Source organism: Pyrgilauda ruficollis, unplaced genomic scaffold, assembly GCF_017590135.1.
Source record: "Pyrgilauda ruficollis isolate IOZ18807 unplaced genomic scaffold, ASM1759013v1 scaffold17, whole genome shotgun sequence".
NCBI classification, from domain to species: domain Eukaryota; kingdom Metazoa; phylum Chordata; class Aves; order Passeriformes; family Passeridae; genus Pyrgilauda; species Pyrgilauda ruficollis.
Window position 1 is genome coordinate 10776184 of NW_024515875.1, and position 12454 is coordinate 10788637.

The following is a 12454-nucleotide window of genomic DNA, read 5'->3' on the forward strand; positions in this document are numbered from 1 at the left end:
CGTGCATTTCAGGTTTCTGTGGAGAGAAACTTGTGATTTATGTTTGGTGATGGCAAAGCTTAAAACTGCGCATCTCAAAAATATCACCCTTTCAACACACCTCTGAGTGCACTCTGTGAACAGAATTGGCAGCTACCTCTCCTAGTTTTGGAAATTAAACTATTTGGACTCATCCAGCTGGTAAAGTACTTCAAATAAAAATATGCAAAACACCACTTCAAAAGCAACACTTCAGAGCAGCAACACTAACCATTGTTTCATTTTACAAATTTCTATAAGTTTTATGCCATTTACTCAAAAACAGAAGTCTGGTCCAGTGGTTTGACAAAAGCTCCACATATCCTTCTGTCAGCCTGGTATCTCCACCATTTCAAAATATGGCACAAAGACTCTGTATCACTGCCCAACTTTGTGTTTTCTTTCAGCTTCTGCACAGGCTCAAGTCTCAAACCAAAGCCCAAGACAATTGGCTTTGTGTGGTCTCCAGCTTGCTCCCAACCACTGTACTGTTCTCTTTGTAAGTAGTTGGGTACTATAAAATGATGTAAATCTTTCTCAGTGAGGCAGTGAAAGGAACCACCTCTTTCCTGGTACGATGGCTTCCAAGAAGCACTTCTAAACAGGAACGGTGGTTACAAAACCGGCACACGTTTCTGGCCAAAGCAGCCAGTCCAGCTTATGGGAGAACTTAACACCCCTCAGATCACTGAGAGCTCACAGCTTCAGCCCAAAGCCTTTCAACAATGCACGATGGAAGGAACATACTAAGCCTGAAATGGTACCTCATTTTCTTTCTCCCCTTTGGCTTGGTCTGTAACACCATTCCCATTTATCCAGAACAATCCAGTTTATCAATCCTATTGCTATACCTGGTCCAGAGGCAACTGAAGCTTCCTAATGCAGCAATCACCTGACAACTCCAACACTGCCTCAATGGAACATGCAGGAGCCACAGCAGGACACAGCCATAGCAGTACACAAAGGGGTCTTGCTTACTTTTCTATTAAGACTCAGGCACCTGAACACCTTCAAGTCTAAAACGGGCATGGGAGCGTACCAATGGTGTGTTGTGCCAATTTCCAAGAAGCAAAAAAAAAGTCATACTGGAAGAGATGGGGATTTACTTTAAGCCGACACAGAGATCAAAGTGCACAGAGATAAGACAGCTGTTCTGGAAGTCCCCAGAGAAGCACAGAAGTGTACTGCCAGGAGCACTGTCACTTCTAGGACCATGTGTTGCAATCTTGTTCTTCAATAGCCTTGGGTGCTGACAGTAAAAAAAAAAAAGCAGATCCAAGAACATGTAGGTCCAGGGTCATTGCCTTCCTCCCTTCTTCTAACATTAGACAAAGGGTCTTCAACCACCTGTGTTTGGTTGGCATCAAGGAACAAACAGGAATTTAGGAACAGGCTGAACAGGCTGAAGTCTCCAGGCAGCAGTTCCCTCAAATGATTGTGATACCTTCCCAGGAGCCCCAAGTGCTGGCCCTGGCTTAGTTACTGAGCTTTCAGTAACCTGCTCCATCATCCTTTGTACCCTCCTGAATCCCAGACACTGACCTTGCCTGCCATGTTCCACTGGAACTTTACCAACAGAAAGAATGACGGGTCCTGTTTGCTGCCCAAACAAAACCACAACCTTAATGGCATTACAGATCTGTGTGCTGGACTGCTAGATAGCAATTCCAGGCAGTCCTGCATCTTCCTTTCTCTAACACCCAGTTTAAAACAGACATTGTTAAAATCTCAGTGCAGTGCTTCCACCTCATTCCTGATGTTTCAAAAAAAAATGCAATAAATTCTCATTACCACCCTGTGGGTCTTTTGGAAGACGCTTAGATCAGATCTCCACAAGCAGACAGAAACCAATGTGTGTATTTCAATTCTGAAGAAAACATGAGACACTTTTCTAGCATTACATGCTGCCTGACAGAGCTAAGAGAAGAACACAAGAACTCCCACAACTCCCTCACCTACCCTCTACATGAGACCATGCTGCCTCTTACTTAGACACAAAACAACAACAGATCATTCAAAACACAGCATGGCCTTCACAAAAGTGGCAGCTAGAGGCATTCTCTGAGATGGTCCCTATCTGAGCACATCCTTCAGGAGAGCAGAGAATATTGTTTTCAATGCTTCTAGGAGGGGAAACAGCCAACAGAGCTGTGTTAGGAAGCAGTGTTCAAGCAATATGATATAATGATCCTCCTACTTTCACTGGCACTTTTCCTCCAGAACAGAGTCCTTCATCTGTGGCCTGAATGTTACTTATTAGATGGGTTACACTACACGTTTGGCTCTGTTAAAATGCAAGTAGTTTAGATGCCCTTGGTTTACCAAGTAATTCTGGTCAGTCTGTATCAGTGAGCTTTTCCTTTTATAATTCACAAGTCTGATCTCCCTTCTGTACCCATTTAATGTGCAGCCTTTGTTAGAAGTAGATTTTGTTTCTTTTCAACCTATTAATAAGGCTAAGTAAAGCAACGCCAAGAACTGGTTGCTGGAAGATCCTGATGGAAATACACTCAATTAAGCACCATTTAAAATTACATTGAGACCTATGAGTTAGCCACATTTTAATCCATTTAATGTGTGCCATGTTGATTCTTGTATTGGTGTGGTTTTCACTCAAAATATTATGTAGTACCAGTCAAATGCCTTACACAGTCTAAGTATTTAGGACAACAATATCACCTGCATCAACCAGGCCTGTCACTTCAAACAAACATACCAAATTTAAAGATTTATACTTATCTGCTCTGAATTCACATATCCACGGCAAAAGTAACAAATACTGGCCAGGCTCCTTACACAGGAAGGCACACCAGTCAGCTTAAATGGACTCTTTTTTTAATTCACTCATTTAGAGGCAATTGTCATTACTTTCTTGGGGGCAGGGAGGGAAACGCCAATGCACCACATTGTTTTCACTAGCCTGGAAGAGGAAACACTTATATATATAGATATATAGGTATGTATATATATACACACACTTTATGCGTGTGTGTATATATATGTGTGTGTGTATATATGTATATATACACGCTAGTGTATATATACACAGAATATACATATATGAATATACAGAATATATGCACACACACTTTGCTCAGATTTGTTTACAAAATATGTAGCATTTTTATACCATCCAATAAGAGGTACATGGTTTTAAACAAATCTTATAGAAATGACATGTTATTGGAAATTTACACGTAAAAAAATCCAGCACAAAAAAATCCAAAAGCTAAAACAAGATTTTGCTACTAATCAGTGCTTCTATCACCCTTCAAGAAAAGAGAAACACAGTTATTTATATGTGATGTAAAGGCAACATTGAGGGGTTTTTTTGCTTTTTTAAATTAACCACCAAATTTAACCCCCTAAAATTACAAAGAATTGAAGTCCATTTACAGATCAAGTGCAGTAAACTAAATGTTCCTTCAGCACAAAGCAGCACTAGAGAAAATAACTGGGAGAGGGAAAGTGGAGGCCAACTGGCTTAGCTAGGGAGGCAGCAGGTGGCTTCTGCAGTGGCCACACAGGTCAGAGTCTCCATCCTGAAGCAGAGACAGAAGACTTTATTTAAATAATGGTCACACAGAGCTGATGTTCAGGCCTTTGCCTAGCTTCTTTCAGCAGTATGACAAGTGACTTGTGTTTTTATAACTCTGTATCCAATGGGCTGGTTTTGCTTTTGCAGTGGCTATCACTGAGAGGAGTCATGAGGATCTTGAAGACAGTTCTGCCACAAACATTTACCACAGGTACATGACGCTGCAGTTGCCAGTGGCGATTTTGAAATGTTTACACTGGACAAATGTGTGTTCCAAGCATCCAAAATGGCTTGAAAGAACATAGCCCGATGCAGGGGGGAGCGGATGGCCTAGGGAACCCATTGCATTCTCTGAAATGGAACTGCCACTTTCAATCAGGCAGCATCTTCCCTGCTGTGTGAAGTTTGGTGCCATGTCAGCTGAACTCAGTGAGGAGTGGCTGGCCTTTGCATCAGAGGTCTGTGATCCAAGCAGGTTGCAGAGCCAAGAACATGCTGCTAGCAGAAGGGCAGTCTCCAGCTGCACGCAGCAGCTGCCATGCAGTCAACGATGCCTTACAGATGTCACCTGGAGGAACCATGAGTTCCATGCTAATTCACCTGAAGTCTCATCAACAGCAAAAGGGAAAAGTGAAATGAGAAGGCCAGGTGGATCCAGATGTAATAGTACTACCCTGTGAATGTAGTGTCATTTTAGTTAAATAAGGGCCTTGACCAGGAGGACTATATTCCATCAGGTGAGCTGGAGAGGAAGCTCTTGTCTCGTGAAAATGAAACGGAGATCTAACGCTCCTTGTGCCAAGTTTTACAAATTAAGAATTCTGTATTCAGAAGTTAACTTTTCAGAAGACAAATCTGTTCAAGTCACGCTGTGTAAAAATGTAAAGAGGCAGACAGGAACTTTTCAGCCATAACTAGAATACCAGGGACCAGACTCTGGAGCATGGAGCCAGAAAGGGCTTGATCTTTAAGGAAGGCCCAGCTGGATCATACTGTGCTGGAAAGCAGAAGTGGGGGCAGTTTCTCCATTCTAGAAGCTGTTTTGGAAAGTCATTTCTGGGGAGGTGTTAAGAGTGACCTGTTCACAGGTTCTTTTTTTGTGGATGGAGAGGACAAACTGAAAAGGTATATAAATCTCCACAGTGGTCTGCAATCCAACTTGGGAGCTCAGTGTTGAGACGGGATGGGGCCAGATGTGTTCAGTATTCCTAAGAACCACAAAACATGTCCATTGCAGCCTGTTGTTGCAGGGGACAGAGAACTTACTCCATTGTTTGTAACATGTTCCTCATGCCAATAACCCCAGCTGGCACATACAGCAAGGTAGACAGAACGCGTGTGAAGGTTTAACGCATCTCTCGCAGCCATCCAAAGAGGCATCCAGGGGAGAACATGAGGGATGAATTCAGCTACGTTCTCAGAAAGGCTGAATGTCTCCCTGGACTGCAGGCACACTCTGCAGCAAACACAAGAGAAAGGCAGCCTTCTCTTGGATGCCAGGAGTGGGGGGGCCAAGTGGAGGAGGGATTACTTTCCTGTAATAGGAACAAGGAATATCTCAAAGTATAGAAAGGTGCCTCAACTCCACAAAGATGACAGTGGAGAGATTCAGAATCTAGAGGAGAAGGGTGATTCTGGTGACCCCTTGCCAAGGAGGGGGCATCCTGCCACGGAGAGCCAAAAGTTTTCCAGACGTATGTAAGAGCATGTGCACAAGGCAAGCGAATGAGCGCAAACAGGGTTATGGAAAACATTGAGAGAATCACTCCACGGGTGGCTTGTGGCTCGACAACAGGATTGGCTAGGTAGAGGAGCACACAGCACAGGGGCACCTCAAAGCTGGAAGCCTTCCATGGGAGCCTCACACTGCTGGAAGATGTATTGTTGCTGGTTGATATCCACTTGTGGGGCAATGCTGCTGTCTTCATCCTCTGTTCCAAAGTAGTGCTCAATCAGATCAAAGGCCTTCTGATAAATCTCTTGATTCTCATGGCTCTGCAGGAATTCAATCTTGTCCAGGCCTGCAGAGAAAAGCAGTACATGAAAGTGACAGCTTAGTCAAAGGATATGACCACAATAATTTTCAGTCTGTTCCATCATTCTCTCCCACCTTCAGAAAGAACAGGCTCCTCTATGGAGACCTGCATCCAACTTGTACTCTCCAGAACCAAGGAAAGCCAGTTTGAACTACAGAGATCGCCGTAACTGTGACATGTGTTTCGTACCTTCTCTCTGCCTTTACCCTTTCACTTAAAAATTAAATCAACAAGCTTGAATGAGTAAAGAACAAGGCCTCAAACTCAAAGACTTTTTCTGAAGAGACTTTTAGGACCGTGTTTCCCAAAAACATGTTCACAGTGCTTTCTTTATGAAGACTGTGACTACAGAATCACCTACATGTAAGCTGAAACAGACTTCTGATAATCATCTAGTCCAACCTGCAGCCCATCCCAGCAGTACTAACCAACACCAGATAAGATCTGATGTGTCTGGACAAGTATTCCAAACTTCCAAGGGTGGAGACTCCATTTCCTAACCTGTATAATATATATGTGTACAATGCAGTTAAACCCAGGCAACCAGTTTTTGGGCAGGCATTAAAGCACATGGGCAAACTCAAGCCTTGAAGTCAGACACACAGAAAAGTAATACAGCAAGGAATGATGCTATAATGAAATCCAAATGTTAGCCATTCTAGTAAATGTCTATTGCTGGGAATTGTAGTGGTTTTCTTGTTAACACATTTTACTTTGTATGAATCAAGAAAATAAGATCTCCACATTCTGTCTCCAATCTACACACAAAGATCATGTAGAAGATGGAGTACTCTGGAGACTTATCAAAGAACAGGCTATTTTCAGTAATAGTGATAAGGAAACTAACAGAAGTGGGCCTGCTGAGACCCCAATGAGTTTGTGACCATTTCAGTATGCCCTGATTTCCCCAGGTGTTTTGCTCATACCGTACGCTTCTTCAATAAGAGCGCAGTAAGGATTAATGCCACTGCCACTGCGTTTGGATTCCTGCTCTCCAAGCCTCAGGATGTTCTCCAGCCCATTCAGAGCTACTTGCACAATCTTGGAGTCCATTACTGTAAGGAGGTCACAGAGTGGTTTGATGCATCCCAGTTCTACTAAATACCTGAAAAATATCATATGGAACCCAGTAAATTTTCTGCAAAATGGTAATTGGCGTAGCCATTTAAGCACATAGTATGAAGGTCAAACAAATCAAAACAATCAGATAAAGTATTAACTTGACTGGAAAAATTAGAGAAATTAAATACATCCATTTCTATCTAGTCAATTCTGCTGAAATAATGAAAATAACTTTAAAATCCTTTCTCTGTCTCACTCTCTCCATATCATATAGCTATGAAATAATACTTTATTTTTTGTACCATATTTCTATTTTTGTAAATCATATTTCTATAATGGTAACTTATAAATATTTTCTATAAAGAGCAATTATATTAATTTAACATGCTTGTGAAGTCTTTTTTTTAATACAAAACCGCATATAAGCATAATGTACTGGTATAAGCTAAACAGAAGAAACAATGCACATGATGCCATTGTCCAAGGGGCTGAGCTATTCCTCTCCAGACTGTTACTGCGCTCTGTTATACTCTACACCCCTCAGAAGTTAGTTTAAAAGCTGCATTTAGTTTTTTCTGTATAAGACAAATGGTTCAATTATGTAAATAAGTATTACAGCTGAAATACTTTTATGATTTCTCCCTGAAGGAATGAAAGACTCATTCATAACAAGGACATGGTCTCTCTGGATTCAGCACTGAAAGCACAGTGAAAGCTTTTTCAGTTTCTAGGCTGATAGTTTGTTTTCTTGCACAAACACTAACTCAGTCTATTGCATGGAAAGCTTTAAACCATTTCGTACTTGATCTGTTCAGCAGAGCCTCCTGATGTCGCATTTGTGATTGCCCAAGCAGCTTCCTTCCTTGTCCGAAACTCAGCCGTTTGCAAAATATTTATAAGAGCTGGGAAGATATGGGCGTCTATGACTGTCTGCAAAAACAAATGACACGGCAGGGTCAAAATAAAAATTAGAAATAATTTCTTTGTCCTGAGTTAGTTCATGTCCTGCCCAGCATAACACATTAAACCATGAAATGTCACTTTATCAAACACCGAAACTGATAAATCAGTTTTCAGCTTTACACTCAAAACTTTAGTTGTTGCTGTGGTCTGTTCTTACTCTAAATGAATTCAAAACACATTCAGACTCAAGTGACTGCCATATCTAATGAGTTACTTAATCATACCCTGACAGCACAAGAATGCAATACTTCCCTTATTTTTCCAGGTAGTAAACCTCTCAGCTATAAAGTCAGTAAACCATTAAGTCATTAAGATCCCCTAAACTTCATAGGCCTGTGTGCCATAATACATTTCCAGTGGGCGAGACAAGAGAGCAAAGTTGTTCATGTAAGAACTGCTCAAAACAAGCAATCACCTGATGAAAAGACAAAGCACTGATGGTGCTTTGGCAGTAGGGTTCTCTGCTTAGCTCAACAAAGTGATAGAAGCCAAATGAGCATTTGGGCAGCAACTTTAAGTTTCTGGTAACTCCTTCTAAAAACAGCCTTTTGCTATAAGACCAAAATTAAATCAGTTTTGTTACACACCTATGACAAGGATTTCAAACACTTTGATAAGGCTCATTCAAACAAGCAAGATCTCAGGATTACTTTTTCAATCTACCACTTTACAAGTATAAATCATCACAGAACTAACAAAGGGAAATCCAAAGAAAGCCAAAAAGATCCTTTGCACAGAGCTCTGAGGAAGAAAATATATTACATACAGGAAAAAGCTACAGTCAATTCATAAAGTAAATGGCTAACCTGGTAAAAATAAAACAATTGTTTGATATTTCTTTTATCCTTCCTGTGTGTCTGGGCATCACACTACCTCTGCTTTGTAAATCCATACAGCCTCTCAGTTGTACCAACAAGCACATGAACATCATCTCCTTTGCCAAAGAATCCACACTTCTGATACAGTAATCTGGGGTCCTCAAGGAACCTATTACTTCCACCATGCCGTGTTGTACTACATTTGTACATTGCCAAGAATATTTCAAAAAGTATCCTTAACTGAAATTTTAGAACATGACTACTGAAAGTGATAGGTCATAAACAGGAGCCAGCTATTTAAAAAAATTGAAAAAGATAAAAGGAAATCTCTTAAAAATAGATGCATTTTACCCCCTCACATATTTTACTGCAAAAAACCCCAATTAATTTGTGAAATTATCACTGTAGGGTATTTGGAACATGAGAGCATCTGCTTCATTAAGGTTATCAGATCAAGGACCTTTCCAGCTCAAAGGCAGATACAAATAAGAGGGAAGTAATAAATAAAACACACAGTGACACAAACCCGATAGACAAGGGATAAGGAAACAATCACAAAGAAGAAAAGGTTCCAGTCACTAATCAATAGGTCATTAAGAAACTACAGGCAGAGAGCCAGCCTGGACTTTGCAGCTGATGACAGGGACAAGTGCAACTGCGCAAAACTTAATAACAAATCTTTTCCCAACTATTTTACCACATAACCACTCTCTGCGCCACCTGAGCACTGTAAAGATTAGGCGCTAGCAACAGAGCACAACTCACTTTGGGCCAGGGATTGGACCAGATCTCAGGAGAACCCTTTGTGTCTGTGGGGCAAGCAGCTACAGTGGGTGGGGGTGTCTCAGCAGCAAAACAGGCCATGAAATCAGGTCCCATAAAACATGAATTTGGGGTCAGCAAATGGTGTCAAGTCTTGGAAGAAAGGGTCACCTGCAACTGGAGCAGGTGAAGGTCTCAGCATCAACCACTGGGGCAGGATCACAGACTATAGGGCCCATGTGCCTGGATGCCAGCCACTAGAGGGACTGGAGCAAAGTCTAATGAACATCCCAGCATCTCAGCTGCAAAGGGGCTGCAGGTTACAGAACCCATTTGTCTGGGCACCTGCTAGGTGTGGTGGGGGAATTTATGTTATCCCCAAAAGCAGTGGTGGGGATGGAAGATCACAGAGTACTTAGATTGATGGCAAACTGACTGGGCAGCAACTGGGAGGTTCAGGATCCAGGTATGGACAGAGAGTTTGTGCTGATATTCAGTGGGTCTGCAAGCCCAAGACAAACGTGTTTATCTGTTTGCCAGTGAGAATCAAGCTGAACCAGTCAGTGAGTAGAAACCAAGCATGGGGAGTTAAAAGAGCTCCTGATGCAGCCATGGACAGCAGCTGAGCAGAGAAGCAATACTGGTACTTGACATAACTGTGACCATGCACCTAGAGAGTGAGAACATAAATGTTTTCACCAGTGAACTTCAGTTCTCATTAGATGGAGAGGAGAAAGGGGACTTGTCAGTCTATACTTTCCTTTATGTGAGTCCAGAGAATTCTATAGGGTGTTGTTGCGGCAGAAGCCCTAAGAAGAACAATGTGTTTCAGGATGTCAAACACTGCCTACTGAAAGATCTTGATATGGACCTAGGATAGGGATATTTGAGGGCATTAGGATTTTACTATTGTGGCAAAAAACAAGTCAAAAAATCTCATTATCACTTCTTAAATCCTCTCCCCAAAACAATCCTTTTACAGGAGATTCATTTCCTTAGAAAGCATCTTCTCAAAACCAACTTCTATAACAAATACTAAAATCTGAGTATGTTACATGATAGTGTGCAACTACATCGGCACACCTTATCCGACAGGCAGTGACTAACACTTGAGTCTTCTTACTGCCAAAAAAAAAAAGTTACCTTAAAATGTTTCAACTTAAAATTTGTAAAACAGTAAGACAATCAGAATAAAGGGACCTAGCAACAGGACAGCAATTAAGTGGGAGAAATACAAAAGATTGTTACTGTTTTTCTTCACTCAGTCAACTTTGAACTCTTTGCTTCAGTGTTTAGATGCTTCAGCTCAGTGGGTAAAATTACTCTTCTTGGGAGTGGAGAAATACACACTTGAACCTTCTCAGAAAGAACTGAATCCAGATCTCACATCTCTTGGCTTAGTGCTCTTACTTCTCTTTCTATTGCATAACAGGCTATGGGGACCTTGCTTCGTTTCTGCTCTACATGGAAATTGGCTATCTCTACCCAAGAAGAACAAGGTAAAGCACCACAATGAATCACAGCCTCTCATAAGGCACTTCTCTCAAACAGACTGACTCAAGAGACATGATTACCAGTCAGTACGCTTTTATGTTTTCTACTGCCTGACAGGCAACATAAGTGTTGCCATCTCACCTTAGCTTGAGTGTTAGTGAAAGGTTCTCAACTCTCCCTCTGTAACACCACAACGTTTTTCCACTAGCACCCTCTCAAACAGCTGAAATTCTCAGAGCTCAAGTTTACGAAAAAAACCCACATTAACTAGGTGAGAAAATGGTCTGCTTTAACCTTAGTATCTCCACTGGATTTTAAAAGTCTAGTTAAGGTCAGCAAGGGAGGAAACAATAAAGTATCAATACAGAGTAATTGCCAGGCATCATCTATATTTACACCCTATGACTTGTAGCCTGCCCACAGCAGTTACTCTTGAAAGCACACTAGAATGCCTAAGGATTTCCATCTCTATGATATTTTATGTGGGAACAACAGTTACTGTGGAAACAGGTCACGTTTCCTTTTCAGGTAAACTTCTTTTATTAATTAATTATCTTTTAAGTGATAAAACAGTAAATGCTAAAACAGAATTTGATTTAGTGAGGGGTTTTTTTGTTGTTGTTGTTGTTTGGTTTCTTGGTTTTTTTGAGAATTTGATTTAGTGAGGGTTTTTTTTGTTGTTGTTTGGTTTCTTGGTTTTTTTAAGAAAAGCAAGCGTCAGGCAGAGCAAAGCCTAAAGAACTGTGGCAGGATGCAGCACTTAAAATTTCTAATGACTTAGATTGGCTTAATTCAAATTACTTTACTTTTTTATAGCATTCCCATAATGTGTGTGCCTGATATGGAAGTGTGTTTAAGACTACAGAAATGTAGTGCATAGAAAATGCTCAAGATAAGTATAGTTTTCCAACACAAGGAACAGAGTTGAGGATTTCAGTTCAACAAGAATTTTAAAAACATGAAAGAAATAAAAAGGTTTTAGGCTGCCACTACTAGGCACGGATGTGCTATCTACAAAATGCACTAGAAATCTCTTTTTTGGACAGCAGGCAATCCAAAGTCCATCCTTTAATACAAGAAACTAACACTGAAGTTTTTGCCCAGCTGCATCTAGTAGTATTTGTTGGAACTGAACCCCATCTGGAGTTGTAATTACAAGTCTTTTGGAAAACCAAAATTGAATTTTAACTGAAACTGAATTTTAACTGAAATTGAATTTTAATTGAAACACGAACTTTCAAACTTAATTTCTAATGCTCAGTACTACATCAAACCTGACCCTCACTTCTAAAGTGTCAACTTTTCTATGTTTAGTTTGGGGTGTGTATGTTGTTTTGGTTTGGGGTGGTTTTTTTAATACGTGGTATCCCAGTGGTGTAGTCCTCTAGGACGGTTGCCTGTCTCTTGGAAACACTATACCTGTCTTATTTTAATAAGTTTTTTCACTTCACAGTATTGGATTCTTAAAGAGTGAAGCTAGATTACATTAATGAATTTTTCATTACACCAGCATGGATGTTTAATCTAAATATGTTGCAGTCATTGTTAGGGAGGTCTTCAGCCATAGTATTTTAAATTCATATTTTGAGCCCTGTGAGAATCTGCTTCTCCCCCTTTGGGTTCCCACACCTAAATCATTTGTGATATGCAAACACACACACATATTTAGTGTGCACGTGCTGGCACCACATGTCTACATATCATTCACCACATAAATGTGAAAGCAAACAAGTCTTAGACTGTGATTTTTTTTACCTGCTCCT

General features: G+C 40.8%; 1 protein-coding gene across 1 annotated transcript in view; it reads right to left on the bottom strand.

Annotated features, from left to right (window-relative positions):
• Nucleotides 1-2573: 2573 nt before the first annotated feature.
• Nucleotides 2574-12454, bottom strand: part of KPNA1 (karyopherin subunit alpha 1) — a 51350-nt gene continuing 41469 nt past the window's right edge. The window contains exons 12-14 of the mRNA XM_041463795.1: nucleotides 7457-7584; nucleotides 6519-6697; nucleotides 2574-5577 (exon numbers count right to left, since the gene is read on the bottom strand). Of these exons, the coding sequence (XP_041319729.1) occupies nucleotides 5390-5577; nucleotides 6519-6697; nucleotides 7457-7584 (495 nt within the window). The 3' untranslated portion in view covers nucleotides 2574-5389. The remainder of the gene's footprint in view (nucleotides 5578-6518; nucleotides 6698-7456; nucleotides 7585-12454) is intronic.